The sequence below is a fragment of the Protobothrops mucrosquamatus genome, unplaced genomic scaffold (genome assembly GCF_001527695.2).
Source record: "Protobothrops mucrosquamatus isolate PMUCROS unplaced genomic scaffold, P.Mucros_1.0 scaffold113, whole genome shotgun sequence".
NCBI lineage: Eukaryota > Metazoa > Chordata > Lepidosauria > Squamata > Viperidae > Protobothrops > Protobothrops mucrosquamatus.
Genome location: NW_015386485.1, coordinates 1,033,571 through 1,056,704, shown reverse-complemented (window position 1 = coordinate 1,056,704; position 23,134 = coordinate 1,033,571). Strand labels below are relative to the sequence as shown.

General features: G+C 36.0%; 1 protein-coding gene across 2 annotated transcripts in view; it reads right to left on the bottom strand.

Annotated features, from left to right (window-relative positions):
- SYN3 (synapsin III) overlaps positions 1-19,592 on the bottom strand; it is a 175,308-nt gene extending 155,716 nt beyond the window's left edge. For both annotated transcript variants that reach the window (XM_015812829.1, XM_015812828.1), the window contains exons 1-3: positions 19,279-19,592; positions 5,436-5,493; positions 3,824-3,915 (exon numbers count right to left, since the gene is read on the bottom strand). In XM_015812829.1, coding sequence (XP_015668315.1) covers positions 3,824-3,915; positions 5,436-5,493; positions 19,279-19,592 — 464 coding nt within the window. The remainder of the gene's footprint in view (positions 1-3,823; positions 3,916-5,435; positions 5,494-19,278) is intronic.
- Positions 19,593-23,134: the final 3,542 nt, after the last annotated feature.

Below are 23,134 nucleotides of genomic sequence, written 5' to 3'. Positions count from 1 at the left end.
TTCAACAAGCGGGCCTGACCTAGGGTGAGTTTTAAATAGGGACAATTTTTAACGATTTTAAAGAGCCACAGCTACCAATATTTGGGTTTTAATTGGTTTTTAGTAGGGGAAATTTTTTTGTATGATGTTTTAATATGCTGTGAGCCGCCCTGAGTCCCATGGGGAGAAGGGCGGCATATAAATCCTAAAAATAAATAAATAAATAAATAAATAAATAATAAATAATAAATGCACAAAAATGTACAATTTAAATGGTTACAGCTAATCTGGAATTCTAAGGCAACAGGTCACAACCCTGGCAGGACCCCCAATTAGATTGGCAACAAGAATCAATGGGAGAGCCAGTTTTAATTAAAGAATGAATATGATTATAACAAGGAAACAGTGACCTCTGCCCTCTCCATTGTACTGACAGACAAGTAATTGCTACTCAATAACTAGCATAAAGAATAAATCTTGTTAGGCAAAAGAGTTGAAATTCAGACATACAGCACCAAACTATTCCATCTTGTACAAGAACACTCATAACTGCAATTTGCTCCTTACTGGCTGGCATTACTTTATCAGGCTGACTCAGTGCTCCCATTTAGCCATACCTTCAGAATAATAATTACTCTTATATCTAATCTGTTTTCTCTTGAAGATCCACAGAATCCCTCAAAGGTTTCTTCAGATTAATTATCATCCTAAGTAAATGATTCTGCTGAATACATTATAATAAATGTATTCATAATTTATTTTATCACAATTTAGCTAACGTGATCTGGAAACCTTTCAAACTAACATATAAAGAAAGTCAGTCTGTGACTAAGTAGAATTCTTTGACCAAAATATCACCTTCAAATCTCCTTTACACATCTGGTTTATACTTGTGCCTTTTATTAAAACACTAATGAAAAATCACTTGCATATCTGAGTTATGTTTAGTCCAGTATTTCAAATATTTGGTACAGATACATTTTATAGGAAGGCTATAAAAGGTTTCTGGCATCCAAACAGGTACTTTTTTAGCTTACTCTCCTGGAAAGTGATCTTTGGGCTCCATCATTTTCTTCTGAAATGATTAGTGTCATCTGGAGAAATGTCTTTTAAGCTGTCACTTAAAATAGAACATCCTCAGCAAGGAGATTTACCTGAAAGCAATATGAATATCTTTCCAATGCCAGTTAAAGACTACTGATCTTTTACCATAGTTATCCACTAGTTTTGTTTTGAAACTTATGTTTTATTGCTCTTCTGTGCTATATACTGATGTTTTTCTGAATAGAGGTGTGTGTGCATGTGTGTGTGTTTATATATGCATGTGTTTATTCTTACAAAAATCATGATACAAGACAATATTTTAAGAAGCACAACCTGAGACTGGTCAACTTGATTGTATTTATGACTTTTATTGCATTACCACAATCTGTTCAGATTAGGAACCCTTATGTACTGAAAGTTCTGTACTTTCTACTGATTTGGGGCAACTTTTCATTTGGTTGGAATTATGGATTGGAGGATATTTGTATGAGCAACAAGATCCAAGGAGATTCATTTGAATATTATGAGAAAGGCATACTGACACTGCTAAACATCTCCCCTATCTTCCTTCACCCATGTCTAGTGTCTACCACATTATTTCAAGGATAATAATATAAGACAGATGTGTTGAGAGTCCCAAGGGCCAAATCATCACTGTTTTGTCCAAATGCTGAGTGTTTGCAGTAATCTCCCAAAGCAGAGACAAAGGAAAGGAAGGAGTTCTAAGGCCAGGTCCCTGAACCCCAGAATGTGAACCTTTGTCCTGGAAGTTACAACCAAAAGAAGGGAGGGAGAAACACAGGCAGATACTTTGGATTATGTCTGCAGAACTATGAATAAGTTAGTGCTTCAAATTGGGTTCTGGTTTGAATAGGGAGTCTGTGAAGAGCTCTGGAATGTAATGAGATATGAGAAAACAGGAAGGTCCAGATAATCTGTAAGACTGGATTAACTTCAGGGGATGGAAAAAGTTATTGGGAAAACACAACTAAAGCATGCACTGGAACAGCCATGTTTTTCTCCCTCAGAAAATTCTGGATCCTGAAAATATTCATCAAATTGAAATTAGCAATCCTCACTGTAAAAGAAATACATGGGTCTTAACTCAGCAAATCGTTAAGGTTATGAGGCAATGAGAGAGAAAACTGTGGCAAACAGGAAGCCTTAGAAACAAATGGGGAAGGCACAATAGAGAATGGAAAGGATGATCAGGCTGAAACATTACTCTGTCCTTATTCATAATTCAGACTGAAACAGTAGGAAAACATGCAAGAAGAAACTCCAATAAGGCATTTTGTTATGATGACCATGTGCTATCATTGACATAATACTAATACTAATACTAATCTAAGGTCAGCATTTCCTCTTAGTTCTGGAATGGGAGGAAAGTATGGCAATAACTAGCTATGTGGATGAGCATTTTGCTTATTTCCTTAATCTGCGTATATTTCTCTCGTTGTAGTTTCTTAGTACCATCTATGTTCTGCAATATACTGTGCTATATGATTACCTAATTGGCTATGGTGATCCATCAGAATTTCTTAATAACCATTTGTATGATCTTGAAGTCAAATCCCTAGCATAACGGCATTTATATCAACAAAGTCAGCAGGATTAATGGGCACATAGGCCCACAAAGCTAGTGACTATGAGAACACAAACAGAAAGAAAATACAACTAAGAAGAAGAGTACACAAACAAATGTGCTGCAAATATGGAAATCATAGGTGGGAGGGGCCATTTATTTATTTCTTCATCGAATTTATATGCTGCCCATCTATTACTGCAAAGTGACGCTGGGAGGCTTTTAGCATAGATGAAAAGCAACTCATGAACAGAAATATTGCTTTCAACTCAGTTGTAATGATCACAACATAAATGTACAAAACAACTGTTTCATACTCAGTCTAAGGAAAAGGTGAAGATGTCCTCAAAATTAGCTTGACTCTTGGTGATTACATAGACACAACCATACTGGTTTCTTGGAAACACTAGTGATTTGCTATTCCAGGATGCTTTTTTAAAGTTCCTGCTGTATCTACATCTCTAGTGTTCCTGCTCATTTTCTATCTAAGTAGTAACCAAATCCAACTCTGCTTAGCTTCCAAATCAGGTAATGTTACAATAACAGCAATTAGTCTGCAAAGAAAGTTACTTCACTACAGATCAACCGAGAATGCAAAATTAACATCAACAACCAAGGCTTAGACATTGGTCAGTGTGGGAAAAGAAAGAATTATCATAATTGTCTCTTCTCACAACCTCCTTTTAATTGATTAAATTCCATCAGGTCAGAATCCACTTTTAGCTACCCCATAAACAGATTTTCTCCAAGATGATATGTCCTGACATTTTAATTCTATTAGTTACAAATGAAACAAATATAGGACATAATTACAATTCATAATTTTTGCTTGAAGAAGCAAGTTACCAGCTTACCTTTTAATTACAAAATACATTTATTTATATATTTTTAACCCAAGGATATGCACATATCCTAATCAGCATTTGGGATTATTTGTCGATATGGGGTTTCCTACTAGAGTAATTGTGGTACTTCTTTCGCAACAATTTTACTCATTTTCCAAGATCTCAACAAATAAACTGTTTCTGAAAAAAAAATCCCTTTTAACAATCAAAATGCACCACAAACTGGACTGATCTTTTTTTGACAGCTAAAAGCTGTAGCAAATTGTTTGCAACTATCTATTCCTTATTGACAGAACACACATTTGGTTAAAAAAAAAAGCACGGACAAAGAAGTTAATTGGAAGGAAACAAAAACATTAATATTTGTCACCTGACCACTTTTGTGCCATTCCTGATGACCTGCATGTCTACCATACAGCCAGCAGTTGAATAGGCAGCCAAGTTGAGTTCTGAAAATTCTGCCTGAAGTGGAAGAATAAAAGAACACAGGGTTACTTGATAACATAACACAGAGAATAGAGTGACCTATTTGCAAAATTCTCTTTCAAATGGAATGTTTGCCTCAAGATTTCCACAGCAGCAGCATGTCTAATTAGTGCTGTTTTGCACAGGAAACACTCAAGAAGTGTTTATAGTCTAATAATAAGTGGACTATGAATTAGGTTTACTGCAATCATCATCATCATCATCATCCCAGACCAAATCCAACAGGAAAATTATTTAAATAGGACTTGGGTGCCTATTTCAAACATCACATCTGGGTTTATTTTTAAAATCTGGCATCACTGACCAACTATAAACTTAACAAAGTTTTGTGCTTGTGGTATTAGCCAAAATTTTCATTATATTTTGAGAGAATTCCATTTGAAAACACTGAACAATTTTAAAGTGTAGTGAATCTGGGCAGCACATTGTATTATATAATCATTAAAAAACAACCTTTTTTCATGCCTGACTGTAAGACACAACACTGCAAAATCACTACAGGTTAGACTAATTCCAAATAGGCTTCTCCAATTCAGTTGTACTTCAGGAACCTTAATCCACATCCAACAAGCCCACCAGATTAGGAAAGGTTGTTTTAGAACACACCTGTCATTTACAATACTAATAGTTCAACAAATTCATGTGAGCCTGGGAACTGTGGAATAGACAGGACAAAAGGCAGATTCTTTTGTCACTAGACTTGCAGAATGCACAATAAATATGCACTATTTAATGTATTTGTATAGCTTAATATATCTTGCTGAATGGTCAAGAAAAGTTATCCAATTGGGACTACAAAAAAGCAGATGACACCTATGCCAGTGTTTCTCAAACATGTCAACTTAAAGTTGTGTGGATTTCAACTCCCAGAATCCCCAAATCAGTTAGCCTTAGGTTTTGTGTTATTGGGAAGAAAAAGACAGGAGCTTAAAAAAAACATTTTTTTAATAGCAAAAAGTTAGAAATAGAGCCTGACCTGTTTTATGTCAAAAGTGTGAGGTTTGGCACATCAGAGATAAAGTAAAACAAAAACAAAAACTAATTGTAAGCTAGCCATGCTGGGAAAATAGAGCTTAAGTAGTAGTGGAAGTATAGGGAAGAACCTTACAAATTTCTCCCAGAACATTTTGAAGCAATATTGATTAAATTATTTTCCACAAGGTTTAATTGTTTAGACATTTCACTTATAAAACATAGTACTTTCTCCCCTCCAAAACAGAGTAGTTTTTCTAATAGGAACAACAATTTGTTTTTCTGAGAAAGCATATCATTTCCACTCAGCAGCAAATAAAGTATAACATTCTCCAGCATGGTTAAGTAAGTGCGTGGCTGTACACTCTGTACTCTACCATAACAGAAAAGTCAATTAAATCTGAGGTAAGCGAGCTCCAAAGTGTTTTTTTAGATAAAAATCTCTTCCTAACTGACACCTGCAAAGTCAGGAGTGAACTACATGCCTGAACTGCATTTTGAGAATAGATTTTTTCCTCACTGACCTGTTCCACTCGGATCTCAAATTCCCCATTCACCTTCTTTCCTTGAAAATACTTAGCCCTATAAAAAAGGGGGGGGAGAGAAATAGGGAGAGCGTGTGTTAAATAAGTTTATTTTGTCCCCATTCATCTGATATTTTTCTTGGAAAAAATATATGATGGACAAGACTTTTTTTGCTCAGAATTGTTTCTCTGCTTTAGATGATTCAGGTAGGCACTTTAAAAAAAACATATTCTGTGAAACATTGATTTAACCCATATAAACTGCCTGGTTTAACTTTGTAAAATGAAAAAAAAATGGTTATGTTGTTATTGTGAGACTGATGTTTATAGTAACCTTATAAGTATATATAGTTTATACTTATATAATATAGCATACCATATAGCAGTGGTGGCGAACCTATGGCACGGGTGCCAGAGGTGGCACTCAGAGCCCTCTCTGTGGACACACATGCTGTTGCCCCAGCCTTGCCTCCACCCGTGACCCCCTCCTTACCAGCAACCTCCCTGGAGGAGAGTCGCCCCTGAGCGTGGCCCATGCGGAGCAGCGCAGCCAAGGACATGGCAGCCAGGCAGCGTAGACAAGACTGCCCTCATGTCTCAATGCGCACAGTTGATGCTGCAGGGCGTGGGCAGAGGGCGTTGTCGCCATGGCGCTGGTGGGCTGCCTGGGCGATCTGTGGCAGGCTCTGGAGGTGATGAGTGACCCTGCGGGCACACAGGGTAGGGCGGAGTGGGGGCGGGGCAGGGGATGGGGCAGGGCAGGAGGTAGGGCAGGGGCGGGGCCAGTTTTTGGGCACTTGGTCTCTAAAAGGTTCGCCATCACTGCCATATAGTATAGTAACCATGGGCTCTTTTAGCACCTTAAATAAAATAATTTGACTGGATACACGAGCATGGCTAAAGTATAAGGAGATGGGAATCAATAAACTCAATCCTTACGACTCCTTATCCGTAGTACTTTTTTCTGCTGTTTCCTCATAATGTTATGTTTGTCTTGTCTTTAACTGTTCCTTTCCAAGGACTCCATTAACGAAGATGAGTCTAGCTGAATTCAGACTTTCAAAGTTAAGAAATAAATATTTTTATCTGGTTCATGAATTACATAAAAAGAGATTATCTCCAGTTTCACTGTAGTGGAGCAGAATAGCAGAAAGCCACTTGAGAGAATAGGGGAAGTAGAATTTATTACACTATTTTATACATGTCTAGAACAATAATAGATTGCCCTCACTTTTCTTCTCCTCCTCATGAATAGACAAGAATTAGCAATTAACTATTAGTCCCAGTCCAGTATTGATCTGACTGCTTTTGACACTCCAATATCCTTTCTCAGTGGTATGTGGCTCATCATCCAAGGTTCATTCTTCTCAAAACTTGCATGCTGATCTGTGGTCAAGGCTTTAGCCTGCCTTTATGTTTTCTGTTGGAGCTCATTTGGACCTTTGTCTAGCAGCTTCCTTAGTAGGGGCTGTTTCGTATAAATATTTTGATACTGGAGTGCTAAAAACTCTCTGTTCCGTTCCTTCACAGGTAGGTTCTTTCCATCTTCTACTAAGCTTTATTTTTACATATTCATAATTTTTTGCTTTTTTTGCCACTGGCCTTAGAACCTATGCACCCTTGGATTCACTGTCTACCTTGATTGCTTTGAAGCATTTCCATTGTGACTTATAGACATCTATTCTCTTCCCTTTACTAGCTGTGGCTTTCACTACCTCTTTCCTTGCAGCAGTTCCCCTCTTGTGGTCCTCAATCTACCAAAGTGAGCAATCTTTCTCTAATAAAGCTGCCCTGCTTCGTTGCTATGAAAACAGGGCAGGGCCTTTTCAATCCATTTCTCCCTGGGGCTTGAGAGCTATCTCATTTTGATTTCTTGCCTGCATTTTGCCTGCTGTGGTGATGATATTCATCAGTCAACTTGACTGACACATACTTCAGCATGAATTTGCATTCTAGCAGCAACATGGTTGTCTCTACTGTAATATCCTCTTCCATGTTCTCGAGTTGCTATATAGATTTTAGTGTTAAATTCACCCATTTTTGCAATTTTCTTCCATGTAAACTCCTTAGCCATACATTAAGTATTTAAATTAGCCCTCTCAAACAATTTATATAGGGAAATCCACATTTCTTTAACTATATTTTGTCTTCTTATATTAATTGGCTGCATATTTTCCACAGACAAATTGATTATAGCTCTTGGTTTGCTATCTCCTCTGCTCTAGCTCTTTATGTGGTAATAATTTCCACAGAGTGGGGCATTTCCATTTTAGAATTCCATTGCTGATAACTTTTACAGCTTTATTATATTTGAATGGTAGCTTTTGCCAGCTACTCTAATTCTGAATCAATTTCTATTGTTCCAAACCTGTAGAATAGCTTCTATTCCATACGTTTAACAGCAGCTTGAGCTGCAATCTGAACAATAAAAGCCTATTTTTAATCTATTTTTATTTTATTCAAAAAAAGTTAAAATTCAAAACACCATTTTTTTAAAGAAAAAAAGAAAACAAACAAGACATTAAAAAAAGTGTATTAAAAAACTTACACATATACACATATTGTCCCTCACAGTTGAATGTTGATTAATATATTACAACAATATTAGTTCCCCACCCCTTGCGAAACAGGCCCAAACTACTAAATTACTAATTCCATTTGCTAGTTGCCTGTCATCTATATACTATATTAATAACAAAATAATTAGCAGGAAGAACAAGAATAATAATAAAAGACAAGATTAAAATTCTAAAACTCTCTGTTAACAAACAGTTATTGTAATCAACCTGTAGAAAATTTACCATGCTTCTGAACTAACCAAAATCATCCCAAGAATTAGCACTGATTGGTCCTGGATCAAATATCCATGTTTGTTTCTTAATACCACCTCTTATCAACTGTTGTCTGATTAAATACAAAAAATGCCAAAAATCTCCAAAGCCAACCTATCTTCCCAAAAGAGACCAAATGAAGTTGTTCTCCACTTAAATATGATAAAACCATTTCCCAATGTTCTTCAATCTTCTTTATGGATAAATAAACCCAATTTATCACTTATCCCAGGGGAATCAAACTGGCAGCCCATGGGCCGGATGTGTCATGTGTAGGTCAGACTCTCCCCGACTCCACAAAGGCAAAAAAGTCATGATATGTCATGATACATCATGTGACGTGATTGAGTTTGAGACCCATGACTTTTCCACCAAGGCAATTTTTTCCTGTTATATAAGAGTGCAGGGTTGAACTTCAGGGAGGCCTATGGAGTTGACTCTGTTATTTCTAAGTCAAGTCCATATTTTTTCTCAGAGAATCTACCTTTGAAATCACATTTCTTTTCTGGGTTTAATATATTTAAAGTCACTTGCCACTGAATGTTTTCAACAGCCTTTATGAGTTCATCAAATGTTTTAAAAAAGCTTTCAGTTAAGAATTGCATGTTGCCAAACAGTCTTTTTTGAATGTCAAGCTCCTTCCCCAGTCTGTAATCTGATATGTTGTTGTTCTATGCAGTAGATAAGAGTGTTCTTCAAAGCAGAATAAGAAAAAAGACAGAGGAGCAGGGAAAATATTTTGATCCAAAATTAAAAGAATTATTAAGAAATATAAACTCCAAAGTTTTTGCAAATTGATATAGTACAAAATTCCAGTAGTGAATGCCCAATAAAAATGTAAATCAAGTAAATGTAAATCAAGTGTAATTTAGTATCATTTTACAGGTGACATAGTTACAAATTAGAGCATTTAGATTCTTGATTGTACAGGATAGCAGAGAGCTCTTTGTGAGATCTGAGACAGAAAAGATTCCATTATACTGTTGACTTTGTTTCCTGCTGCTTCATAAAAGTACATGGTATAGAATTAACTCCTTTTAGCCCCAGTGCAATCTTCATCTGATTGCTGTTCTTCCAACACTCCTCATAAGCACAAATTTAGAGTGCTCTTGAAAGAATGCTAGTCCTGCATTTAAGAATCAGGGATAATATTCTCTAGAAAGGATACTAGTCCTGTGCTGCACAAATAGTTAAACTAGGAAGGACATCCAGGCTCTGCCAGTGTGTGCTGCTCTTTCTGTGACCACTATGTGTATATTACAGATTTTCTGCTGCTTCAACTAATAAGGGATTTTACATGGCCATACTTTTTAGTTTTCTAGCTCCATGGCCATGCCCAGTTCCTCCTAAAAGCTGGCAGCTATGAGAATAAGCATTACTGTCTTCCTGTAACACAATTTAAGAACAGAGTTTGCTCAAAACAAACACTCATTTGTTCCTTCAGCTCTATCCCATGCCGTTCCTTTGTGTCTGCAACAAGTTAACTAGGCCATTTTTAGATATGGGTTTAGCACTCATTTAGGACAGGATTATACTGATGTTTAGAAATAGCCTGGCAGAGACCATCTCCAAATTGTGACTTGTTAGTTGAGTTATTTGATAAATACCAGTATATTGCTCCAAACATTTGCCTATGTTTACTCAACCAACTTTACTCCACATTATAGTAAGAGATTCTGTTATTTCTCACTCACCAGCCTCCATGCTAAGGCAGATCAGGATACAACTTTTATGCTGGCATTTTGTTTTGCAGATTCATGGACTGATATAGAGTGCTTCAACATAGCCATGTGGTTTCATTTATTGTCTTACTGCTGGAACTGATCGACTGCAGAAAATGTTTAGCATCTTAAGGAACCTAAGAACAGTGGTCTGACTGATTATAAACTTGTAAGCAAATCTACATATCCCTCCATTGACAAAGAAGGACAACTGGATTGTTCTACTTGTTTGTTTAAACTTCCTGAATTGAATTGAATTTAAATTAATTTAATTTCCTGAATTGTTTACATATTAAAGAACATTTTGTGATTTAAATCTTTGTTAGTTCTAGTCTAAAATAACCTCATAGGAGCCATCTAGGCAGCAGTTATAAAGTTGATCTGTATGGATTTTTTTCTTCTTTCCACCATTTTCTAAATCAAAAGAAAAGACAGAAAGTCCATTCTCACAAACTAGCACCTTGTTTTAACTTTTGCCACTTCTGTAAGTCATTTGCCCTCATTAGGTCTTATTAAAATGCTAGATTTCCAATTATTTGATAGTTCTTATTTATTCATCTTAATAGCAGCCCTCTGTTATTTGTAATCTAACCCATCATTTTTTTTCAGTATATTCCTCAAGCTGTAGATAATTTTTTTTCTGTAGGAATTACAAAAAGAATAATGGGTTTTACTCTTTTTTTGTTTTAAAACATTTTAAAGATTTTAATTGTAATATATGTTTTTGAATTCTGAGCAGCCCAGAGTCGTTTGCTCAGAGGGGTGGCTATAGAAATAACATGAAATCAATCAATCAATCAATCAATCAATCAATCAATCAATCATTTCATTCTGCTCAAGAAGCAGACATTGATGATATCAATATTTCAACCATTCCCCTATGTTTGCAGAGGTTGGCTGCTACATGATACATAAAACAATACTGTAATCAACACTGTCTATATATATATCTACAATTGTAGGTTATTTTGGAATTATACTTTTTAATAATAAAATTTTAAATATTGAGTTCACCCACATAGCTTGTTTTGCAAAGCTTTCCTCCCATCCTGTTGCTCAAAATCTTGATAGTCCCACAACACACTGTTACTATGCATCCAGGGTAGAACCATGCTCTGCTGCTGTGTGTACATCTGTAGTGTGATGCTGTTAGGACAGTGTTGGTGACCCCTTACTGAAATTCAAATATGGCCAATTTTAAGAAAAGCTGATGATATTTGACAGTAAGATAGCAATGAGAGTGTGAGGACAAATTCTTAGCAAACAGTAAGTGGGACATCTTTATGCTGGGGTAAGGAAGCTTTGTTGATGATATCTAATAAAGAACCATCAATATAAAAATAGCAGAAAAGGAATGCAAGATTTGCACAGTAAAGAGCAGTGCAAAACCAATACAAAATAGAATCCATATGACAAACTACAAGTGCTCAAAAATGCAGATGTTCTAAGTTATAACCATCCTTAGCTAATCTGCCTACTCGTTTTTTTTGGGGGGTGTCTAACTCATTTTTTTAGAACTAAAAGCACTTCAAGAAACTGAATGACAAGAAAAGATAAAGAAAGGTATAGAATAGAATACTTTGGTTGGTTGGTTGGCAGGAAAATCAATGGTATTGTGTGAGTTGAATTAGACAGCCTGTTGGCTGGCATGCACTGTATGTGGGGAAGAAATACTAATTCATATTTCCTTTGACACTGGTGTCACCCATATCCTTCTGAATCTATATCTAGATTAAGTGAGAATGATGCTATAGCACAACAGTGCGACCAGTTTCTCATATTATTAAATGTTCATAGGTTGTAACAGTTTGGAAAGGCCTCTATTTCAGAAAGTACTGTACTAAAATGGATAAATGATAAGATATCATTATTTATTTAGGGTGATTTTAAAAATAATTTTAAATAGAGACACAGCTTCTAATATTCGGTTTTTTAATCTGGTTTTACAGGGGTTTGTATTTTTTATGCTTTGTATTTGTACTGTTTTTAATACGCTGTGCACCGCCCTGAGTCCTGCGGGAGAAGGGCGGTATATAAATTAAATTAATAAATAAATAAATAAATAAGCTCTTTTCTCCGCAGGAATAAAATGCTATTATTCTCTCTTGGCTGAGTGAATTCTTTGCATGACCAGGAAACCATGCTGAAACAACTTTATTTTATATAATATTCAGATTACTATAGTATATCATTTGCTCATTCCCTATAAACAGTACATCAGAAATAATTATAACGCTTTGCAGCATAGAAATGTTTGTTATGCATTTGTTTTCAGTGGAAACAATCCAGCTGATATTTGGAAACAAGGAAATTTGAAAACCCCATGAGGACAATAAACAGATGAGGTTCACTCCTGGGCTCAAGCCACATGTCTTCTACAAACTATACCTGCTTTATTATCATGGGTGACATGCCTGAACTACTTTAGCAGGTGGTTCAACTTATACATTCACTTCAGCTATAATCAGTGCATAAAATGATGTGCATTCTAACAGCCAAAACAACTCATTTCCTGAAGCTATGCCATCTGCAACTGCGCACACTTCACTTAAGGAGCTCATTTAAGCAGACAGGAGCAGGCTAAGGAAACCACAACCTGACAGCCTCAGAGTGGAATTAGCATTATCTACCTTTCTTAATGCCAAAGTCCACTCTTATCTTCCCAACCACCTCCTTTTCAATCATTACCTTTATGGCTGAGAAGGAAGAAAGAAAGCTATATGACCACGCAAACTCAGTCACTTTGAGCTCTGGCTCAACTCACTTTGAATTCCAGTTCCAGATGCCACTAGCTCTACTTTATATGTCACTGTGCATTCAGATTTCTCCCATTGCATTCATATAAACCTAATTTTAAGTTATGTCTATATTTTCTATACCTTCTTTATATCATTGTCAGATCTCTAAACCACGATAGTTTATTTTTTAATACTTTGGCTGCACTTTTGGCTTGCATAACCATGTTATCTTGGAAGGCTATTTATATGAATGAACTAACCCACAATCTTGGGGTGGGGGGAGTAGGGTAGAAAGGAGGAAGCAAATGATGACATGCGTATCAAAGTTTTGATGCAAATGATGCCCCACTTCAGGTTTGTTTTGTGCATATACATGCTATTATTTTAATATCTTCACAACTTGTTATGAATGCAACTGTACACTACTAAAGGCCACTACTGTTCATATTATAAGTTTATGTTAAGTATTTGTTCCTATATTATATTAGGAACTGCCCAGAATTTTGTATCAGATGGGTGGCTACATGTTTTAAATAAATAAAATACATACATATCACTAGTCTCTCAAAAATATGTCATATATTTGGTGTACCATTTAGGATTTTTCAGTAATAAATTGTATGCTATTCAGCAGAGAGGCTGGAATGAAGGCCTTTGACAACTATAAATTACATTCCTCCACTTTTATGCTTAGTGCTACTGCATAGAACTGCCAACTCATTGAAGAATAAAATGAAATGGTGTAACTTATTGCATATAGTCGCTCGTATCTTGTGCCAAGACTTGGCACAGTCAGGCAGCTTCCTGGAGCTTCTGAATAAATTGCTTTGAGTGCCTAATTGGTCTGGCTGTTAGTATACCATCCATGTACGATAGCCAGCAGAAAAAGCAGATAATCGGGATCAAGGAAGTCAACTGCCCCACAATTTTGAAGCAAACCACCTTGTGTCATGGCTGCTGGAAAACAGTTTCTCCAACCTTTCTTCTTTTTTGACTTCATTGCTTTTCCCATTCTTTTCAACCATCAAGTCTACTGAGTGCCATGGTTTCTTGTACTGGGGATGCAGAACTGTTTGCAGCCACAACCATCACTGTTTTCTTTCCTTGCCATAAACAACTTGGCAGTCTAAAATTTGGGAAGGGGATGTGTGGCCAGAGGGCATTTTCTGTGTTTCCGAATTATTGTACATTAACTCGAGTGTTTCCATAATGAATGTGGTGGTTTTGGGGCATCTTTGAAGAGTGATAACAGTGGTCATGTGGAAGTGCTCTCTATCTGTATCTTGCAGATGCCTTACCATCACCTTTTGTAAATATCTTGTTTTATTCTATTTATTTAGTAGATTTATATAGGCCCCCATCTCATAAGTGTGTGACTCTGGGTGGCATACAAGACAACAATAAAAAACTCCATGACAATGTAAAAATAACCAAAATAAGTACAGTTAAACTGATTAAACCCAAGAATAGGAGAATAAACATCACCTAACCTCATACAGCTACTTTATTGAGAGTTTTTGAATGTTTGAAAATGTTCTACATCATTTTGTAAACTTTACAAAGTTTGACCTAATGCAATGCTGTCTGAAAAGAGCTTCTAGGATAGTTTTTCCCTTATGGCCAAAATGGGTTATTAACTTTACTACTGTGCAATATTAAACAAAATATTGAGAAGAATATAATGTGTTACAATAATATATTAGCTGATTTGTAATATCAACATAAAACAGTTGTTCAAGAACTAAAATATTACAAGTAATGTTTCAGAATTCTAGTTTCTCTTAAGATTGCTTCTTTGTTTAATAATATATAATGAACTACTTTCTTAATGCTTCCTACATAACAAATGTATTTATTTTACTAAAACATTGCAAAGTATGTTACTTTTCAGTAGCATATTCCAAACAAGGCCCTAGAGGGTTAAATGTAGTACATTTAAAGAAACTCTGCTAAAGTAATTAGGCTACCAAATTTGACTTGCATGACTGTATTTATAACCTAGGAGGAAATATTTTCCAGACCCCTTATGTCTATTTTTGTATCAATGTTAATCCTTATAGTTCTTGGCTATTTTTCTGCCAAGAAAACTGGATCTTAAGTTGCTTTAAATATATACTACATAAAGTATAAATATAAGTGGCAGCAGACTTATGAAACTCTACACAGTTATGTGAGAAGTGCTATTGGTCTTGACACTTTGACAAAATTACCTGGAGTCAAAGGCATTAATTGATTGTAGTTTGAATTTTATATCAGGCTCAGAATCTCTAGGCAGCTGTCATGTGCTGTAATTCTGCACACGAATTGCTTTGTTCAGGATTGCAGTTCAGATTTTGTTTTTATAATTGTATAAGGTGGAAACACGCTACTGAATGCATTTTGCAAATGATAGTTCAGTTAGTTTTAGGTTAAATCTGTTCTCACATCAAAATGACACTGGTCAGCATATATTTAAGCACACTATTAATATTGTCACACTAATAATATTTATAAAGGAAAAAATGCAAAAAACGTGCAAAAGTTCATGACTTCGGAGCTACACCCAGACAGAGCTGCTATCTGATGTTTGCTTGTTGTGTGTATGCATGTATGTATGCAAACCATTTGCAACAATTCCAAGTCATCTTTTTTTGTTGTTATGGAAAACACTCAAGGACTGCAACTATTTTCTTTCCACATGCTTGTTGAAAGGGAATTCTAAATATTATTTTTTCTCTAGAGTTACACAATCTTTCTCTGTGGTTTGTTTTTGTTGTAGAAAAAAAGGTTGCATTTTTGTTTCCCTATTCAGAATAATCCAAATGTAGACATGTAAGAGAAGCAATTATTAAACTTTACTTCACTGTACTTACTGAGTGAAGTATTTCCAATCAGGAGTCCTCTAAAAATTGTAATTAACTTAATAATTCAGTTTTAGCTGAATTCAAGTAATAGCACTTGCTAATATAAACAACCAGAATCATGGAATCATACGATTGAAAGGGACCTTGGAACACTACTGGTTGCAGAGCAGATATCCACAAATCATCCTATACAAATGGCTGTACAATCTTTGAAGCTCCTCCAGTGATGGAGCACACATGAATCCAGGAGGTAGATTGCTCCACTAATATTCCTCTTTATTTTGAGTTTGGATCTCTCTCTGTAAAACTTCCACCCATTAGTTCTTGTCCCACCTCAGGATTATGCAAATAAATTTATATCTTTTTCTTCTATGAAAACAATACAAGCATTGTGTATTATTTTGCTTCCCCTTAGCCTTCTTTTCTTTAAATTAAGCATACTCAGTTCTTTTAATCGTTCTTCATTAGATGTCACCTTCAAGCCCCTCATCATCTTTGTTCTTTATTGTTCCAAATTCCCTTGCCTTAAATTTTCCAAACATTGATAGAATACAATTGAAAATAACTTAATTGTGTAAGGATATATTCTATCTGGGAAATTCTGTTATTTTGGTTTCTTTTGACCTTTTATAAAAAGTTAGACTCTACAGGGTTTACACATCATGTTATTACTGATGTTCAAAATTTCTATATAATAAGCTCTTGTGGTATATGTGCCACAAATTGGCCATCCATATATGAATAACATCTCTGATTTAATTCCAGCAATGGTTAAAAGTTCAAGTTTAGCTATCATTAATGCAATTAAAACTGCTTGCACTGCATGTGCTAAAGTTAATTAAAATAGATGAAAATCTGGATTTATATTAAAGAATAACACCCACTGAATATAGGGAAAGCTACTTTTGTACTGTACATTTGTAAATTGATTGATGATGATGTTATCCTTTTAGATGATGATTCTATGGGCCAGGTCTCTCCACATCTTCTGATCTTGTGTTGCTTTTTTGAGATTTTCTCTGCTCTGGCTGATGTCAGCTTTGATGATATCCAGCCAATACGTTCTTTGGCAGTCTGACTCTTCCCAACATCATTGCTTTCTCTAGTGAGTAAGTTGATTGTACTCAGTTAAATAGACTGTCTATAAAAAGCTACTATGGGTGGACCATCAGAATTAGACATAAAAGTACTTTATAAGATATAGATGCTATCCAAGTTTGTAAAGGGAAAATCACTTCCAATCCACAGACAAATATCCTCTACATCAGGGGTCTCCAACCTGTGGCCTGTACCAGGTCGCGGCCTGTTGACCACCAGACCGCGGGAATGGCTGGTGAGTGTGTGCACGTGTGCGTGCACCCTCCACTTGCGCTAGCGCTGCCGTGCGGGCACTAGTGACCATGTTTGCACATGTGCGGGGATGCTAGTGCACCGGCTGCGTCACACGGGTGTGTACAGCCCGCTTGCGCATGTGCGTGGGTGCTAGCAGTGCCATGTGCATGCTTGTTTGCGCGTGCACAGGCACACACACATTTCTCTGCTCTTCCCTTTCCCTCCAGGCCGCCAACCTGGAAACTTTGGGGAGCTCTGCTCTACATGTTGGCATGATCACTGAATGAAATGAATGAAAAGTATTATTAGTACGTCATGTTATGGGCACATTAATAAATCCGAAATAAAAGTATGATCTGTCATATTTAAGCATGTTTTTAAATTCCATTCAATTCATCTGTCAAGGATCTATGAAACTCATGATATTACATGAACACACCAGCAAGAGGTCAATTGGCAACAGTTTGAAATTTTAGATAGCAAGCTTTTGATTTCTTCTGATAAGGACATAAGAAACCAACATCCCTGGCAGAGAGGGACGAGCTTGGTTCACTTGGCACACTGATGATGCTACCTACTTTGGATAATGAAACATCTCCAATAAAACAATCAAGCTCAGAGAGCACCTCAAAAATTATAAAACCAGAATCTGTTTCTGCTGGGAAAGGTTAACACGTGGTCAGAATTCAGTCTAGCAAGAGCATATTTTAATTTAGAGCTGGCAAGGAAATTGCCAGAGGTGGAACTTTTCCTCTTGAGTGAGGTCATGTGCCTAGATTTGGCTGACATACAGTAACATGGAGTACTGCCATTCTGTTTCCTGATGCTTTGAATTCACATCTGTAGTCCTTTCCCCGGGCTTTTAAAATCCTATCCTGACAGGTACTCTTAGGAAATGAAAGAGGCTCCAAAATAAATTATTCAAGTAGAAATAAGCCTGAACTTTTCTCAGCTAAATTACATGGATGTATTATATATGATTAGCTAGATTATTAAAAGATATAAAAAAATAGCAAAAAAATTAATAATCCCTGAACCTGCTCTGTATTCTGTTCCACCCAAAAGTCTACCACAGCTAGGAAAAGAAACCTGGGGTCTTTCAAATGTTCCTGATCTACCACATTCCTTGTACCTCTCACCCCATTGGCCAAGAGAGGTGGGGTGGCCAGATTTTTAATTTAGCACATCTTGAGGACTACTGGTTTCTCACTTTTGTCACATGTGAAAGGCTTTTTAAAATATTTTAATTGTAACCTATACAAATATAAGTTCTTATATTTAGGAATATTGTGTATAATTGATACTATGATCCATGGAAAGCTTGGTCATACATTTGAATGAGCAGAAAGGCATATTTGCTCATTTTGCTTATTGGACTGAAAATCCATTGGACAATAAATTGGTGGGATACCAGATTCCAGAGCTCTCAATATGCAGTTACTATAGCTGTGCCTGTATGAGGAAGTACTTGAGGAAGTACTGACACCTAGTGCCCTTTTAATGCAATTACATGGGCATAAAACTCATAAACAGCTTTGGGGGATGGGGGGAGAAACACACAAACTTGCCCTTCTTTACAAAAGATACAGACAAATCTATCCTAAGAAAACTCCAGTATTAGCATAATGTTTACCAAAAAATATTTGGTAAGATACTGGTGGCTACTACCTCTCCTTACTTCTTAAAACTGATAGATAGACATTCTGGCTCCTGATGGTTTTCAGACAATGAGTCAAATTACTGTTAGAAAGCATTTGACAGATGGCCAGGAGGAAAGAATAAAATAAACAAGTTGTTGGGTTCAGTTTTAAATATCCACAAAGTAGACTCCCTGAATACAAAGGATTTAAATAACAGTGACTAACATTCTCATAGATGTCAAAGGGGCACTTCAAATATGACTGGATTAAAATCATTTAGATTTTTAAAGTGGCCAATTTTCAAATGTAAAATGTCAAGAGATAACTCCCTCGGCTGTTTATAAAATGTGGTGGAATTATTTTCATTTCAAGCAGTACAAACACTAATAGCTATAACCTTGCAATCTGTCATGTATCTTCGAATCCCAGTAGCAACCTTTCTAAGATATTCATCACTTTGTTAATAATATTGCATTTCTTTTGAAATAAATGACATTGTATTATTTTCTTAATATACTGTTACTTTAAAGGCTACCTGCTAATTCTGGGTTTGCATTATATATTTTAGACATTGCTTTACATTTTCTAAGCTACAGTGATCCACATTCAGAATACGGTATGTGATGTGCGAAAGAAATAAATTCATCTGAGTTATGCATTCCAGAAACATTAATTTGGCTGCAGACCTTCAGGATTACTGCAGCTGAAACAAACAACAAACAAAATGTGGTTTCTTACCAATCTGTGTGGGGGTCATCAATTATCAAGAGAATTTGGGGTTTCTGCTGGGCTACAGGGACAGGACTTGCTGACTGATCTATGAGTCCTGCAGCTGCTTGTGTGGTTTGCTTCATGGCACTGGAGATAGAGTTGAAGATGCTGGTACCAGAAGAAAGAGCAGCTGGTTGCTGAATTGGCTGCTGCCTCCTCTCTGTTGCTGGGGAAACAGGGTTGCTGGTGGAATTATCTGGACGCTGAAGGTCCATCATGTAACCATTTGGCAAGTTAGCCACAAAACTACTGTCTGAGAGACGCCTCCGAAGGAAATTCATTCTGAAAACTTTTCCCAAGTAAGGCCGAAGAATGCAGAAGCAGGGTATAAAGAGTCTATTTGAATGTTTACAGGTTGGTTAATATTCTATCACCTTCAGTGTTGAAGAGATATTCTGCCACCTTCAATATTCCTTTCTTTAGTTCTTACCTGTGAAATGTAAGAGAAAACCTGTTTGAATCAATCACTAGCAGGCTAGTCCTATCAGAAGGCCAACAAGACAACTGCTTCAGGAGTCAGGTTGTTTAAAGAGGCAGCAGTAGGAACTCTTTTCCTATTTTTCTAAGGAAGAAAAACTGATGTAGGCCATGTGGTCTTGCCTGCAGTTCCTTAGTTCACCTGTTACCCTTGGATGTTGTGGGGAATGGTCTCTCATGCAGGTCTAGTAAAAGAGCAATTCACCAGACCATCATACACTGGCAGTACAAAGATGGATTTAATCATACTATAGAAACAATAAAAACACTCAAAACAGGCTAAAAAAGAAAAGAATGCATTACTTACAGGCAAATTAATAAAATATACAGATACTTCACAAGATTGTACAGGTAAGTTAAAGTGCACGAGTAACTCATTATAGCTAAGTAATTTGGTTAATTAAACGCAAAGTGTATTTAATGACTTGTTTGGCCCACAATCATATACTGGGCATAAGAAGTCTATTCTTAGCAAGTCACTAATGTTTTGGTGCACTAGCATACATTTTGCAAGAACAATTATGCTCCCAAACTGTACCTTTTTTGCCAAGTATATATTTATAACATTTTGATAGTTCACTGTTGAATGTAGGAAATAAATAACAAGTTGATCTTCCTTGAATTGAAAGGAATAGTTATTAATGAAATTGAACATTTTTTACTCTTTGTTTGAAAGAGAAACATCCTCCTGCTATTATATTTTGGAATATAATTTTGAATCTGGCAATGCTTTCTAACAATAGGAATAACTTCTCTCCTGATGATAAAAGAATCCTATCTTGATAACTTAGTGAGTTGCAAAGGCCTTTTGTAATGCCTGCTTATCAGGGAAGCCAGAGACAGTTCGATAAAAGCCAGTAGTGCCACAGAAATAAATCCTACAGAAGTTATCTACATTTTTTAAAGCTTGACTAAAATGACCCATTGTCAGTACCCTTTGCCTTTGCATTTTTAAATACAAATTGCTATCTTTAAGATTAAGTTCCTATGAACATGCTGAAGGCATTCTTACCCCAAAGATATAGAAGAAAATAGAAGATATGGATGCAAACTAATGTAGAAAAAAATATGTACATTTTTTAAAAAATTCTGAAAACAAACATATTATTTTTATTTCTCATTTCTAACTATAGTATTGTGTTGGATGATATACAATGTAATCAGTATTTGCTGAGATCTAGTGTTAAATCAGTCAATCCTAAAGGAAATCAACCCTGACTGTTGTTTGGAAGGACAAATACTGAAGTTGAAGCTTAAATAATCCAGATTTTAATGTTATAGTAACAAACATGAATAATAATCAATATTGGGTAGAATTCTCTATGGAGCTGATTCCATTATAAGACCGCCACTACTGACATATTTCTAGCTTTTCCACCAATCTTCCCTGCCAAAGCATTATATACAATCTGGGATGATGGCAAGCAATTAGCTTGGCTGTTCTCCTCTGAAAATCATGAAAAAGTGAACATTGGTTACACTATCAGGAAAAGAAATAGGACAATGTGGATATGGAATAGCTGTAATTAATTTAAGAGGCTGGGTGTGGCTTCAAGTGAAGGCAATCAATTACAACTGCCATCATATTCTCCATCCTCCAGGGCTTCTTCCTGCCAGTATGGTCATACATGAAAAAAGACTTTCCTTTTCTGAGTGAGATCTTCATGTATCATACACACAAAACGTTCTCTTTATCCAACCAGAGGAAGGAGCGTTCTCTGATTTATGCTGGTTTCTGAAAAAGTGGGAGATCTGGTTCACCTATTGTATTAAGCAACATCTTACTTAATAACTTGCAGTTGGCTGAGTCTGTATTCTATTTTTTGTTGTTAAATGTATAAACTATCCACTACCAGCAGTTCTATTCTTTATTCATATTTCACTGCCTAATTTCTTCCAGATGTTCTGAGTCTCAGTTCCCATAAACAATTGCTAATCTAACCTGTCTGAGCCGGTAATGATGAGAAGGGCCTTGTCTCAACTGTCACTCTCTCAGTTACACCCTCTGACTAAACTCCTACAGTATTGCTTTCCCAGGAGGCAAACTGTCCATGTGTTACATTGCAAATCTATTTCCATCAAATAACCATTCCCTAGCATGCAATCAATATACTGTTGCCTTTATGGCAGTGGACAAGTAAGCGAGAACCATATTTTCTCCCTTGGAGCTATCCAACATGTCTCAGGTATGTAAGAGGCAATAAAAATGGTTTCTTAATGAAAAGTGAATTGGAAATCATGTCAATTCTTCCATAGTGATCTTATTCATAAAGGTGGATCTGAAATTTGTTTTACATAGGGATTTCTCCTGCAGCTTTTGTAAAGTGTCTAGAACTGAAAGGCAACCAGAACTCAGGCAGTGATATGACAGAATCCCAGACATTTTGAGGTACTTAAAAATCTTGGTCAGCTTTTGAGGACAAAAGACTAGAAGGTTTTTGGGAAAATTCTGAAGTAGAGCAATTGATTCCTTTATACATAATTTTTTGTTATAAATGGCTCATAGTTTTGCTTATTTATGTTTTCTATTCCAGCATTGGCATGACAGAATTCTGTCTTACGGACTGAAGAGCTCACTTTCTTCTTGAGAACATGCAAGCTATCATCATCAACAATAGATATATATTTATTTGGAATTTGGATAAATATCATCCTATCACTATATGTTTTTCAAATAGATGTCCCAAAACAGCTGGTGTTTATATTGTCCTCTATTATATTCACTGCTTACTTACCTTTTTTTAATTACCATGGTCTTTTCTTCTTCCTCCTTGTTCTCAGATTGTTTGATAATAAATGGAGAATTATTACTGTTATTTCTGCTACAAATATTTTAAAAAGCCAAAGTATCTGGGGTTTTTTTCCTTACTGCTCCCCCATTAGACTAAAGTCCTCTGTGAATCATTTTTTTCTAAATTGAAATTCTCAGAGGAAAGGCAAAATGAGAAACAAAAAAGGCCACAATTTCTAATCTCTAAGGGGCTTTTATTATGAAGCAATAAAGGAATTATAATGCATAACATAAAAAGGAGCCTGATGGCAGTACAAATACAACTTCATTATTGAAAGCTTTGGCTGAATTATTAACATTGCTGAGGTTAAGTCAGGCAATATTTCATAGCAAATCCTTGGGCATTTTTTTAATGTTTTATTTATTTATTTATTTATTTATTTTATTTAATTTATATGCCGCCCTTCTCCCGACGGGACTCAGGGCGGCGCACAACATACTTAAAACCAAAACATATATACAATCCCCCCCTTAAAACCGAATTAAACCAAATTTAGAGTTGCGTCTTTCAAATTCCTAAAAAACCCAGTATAAAATCCACCCTAGGTCAGGTCC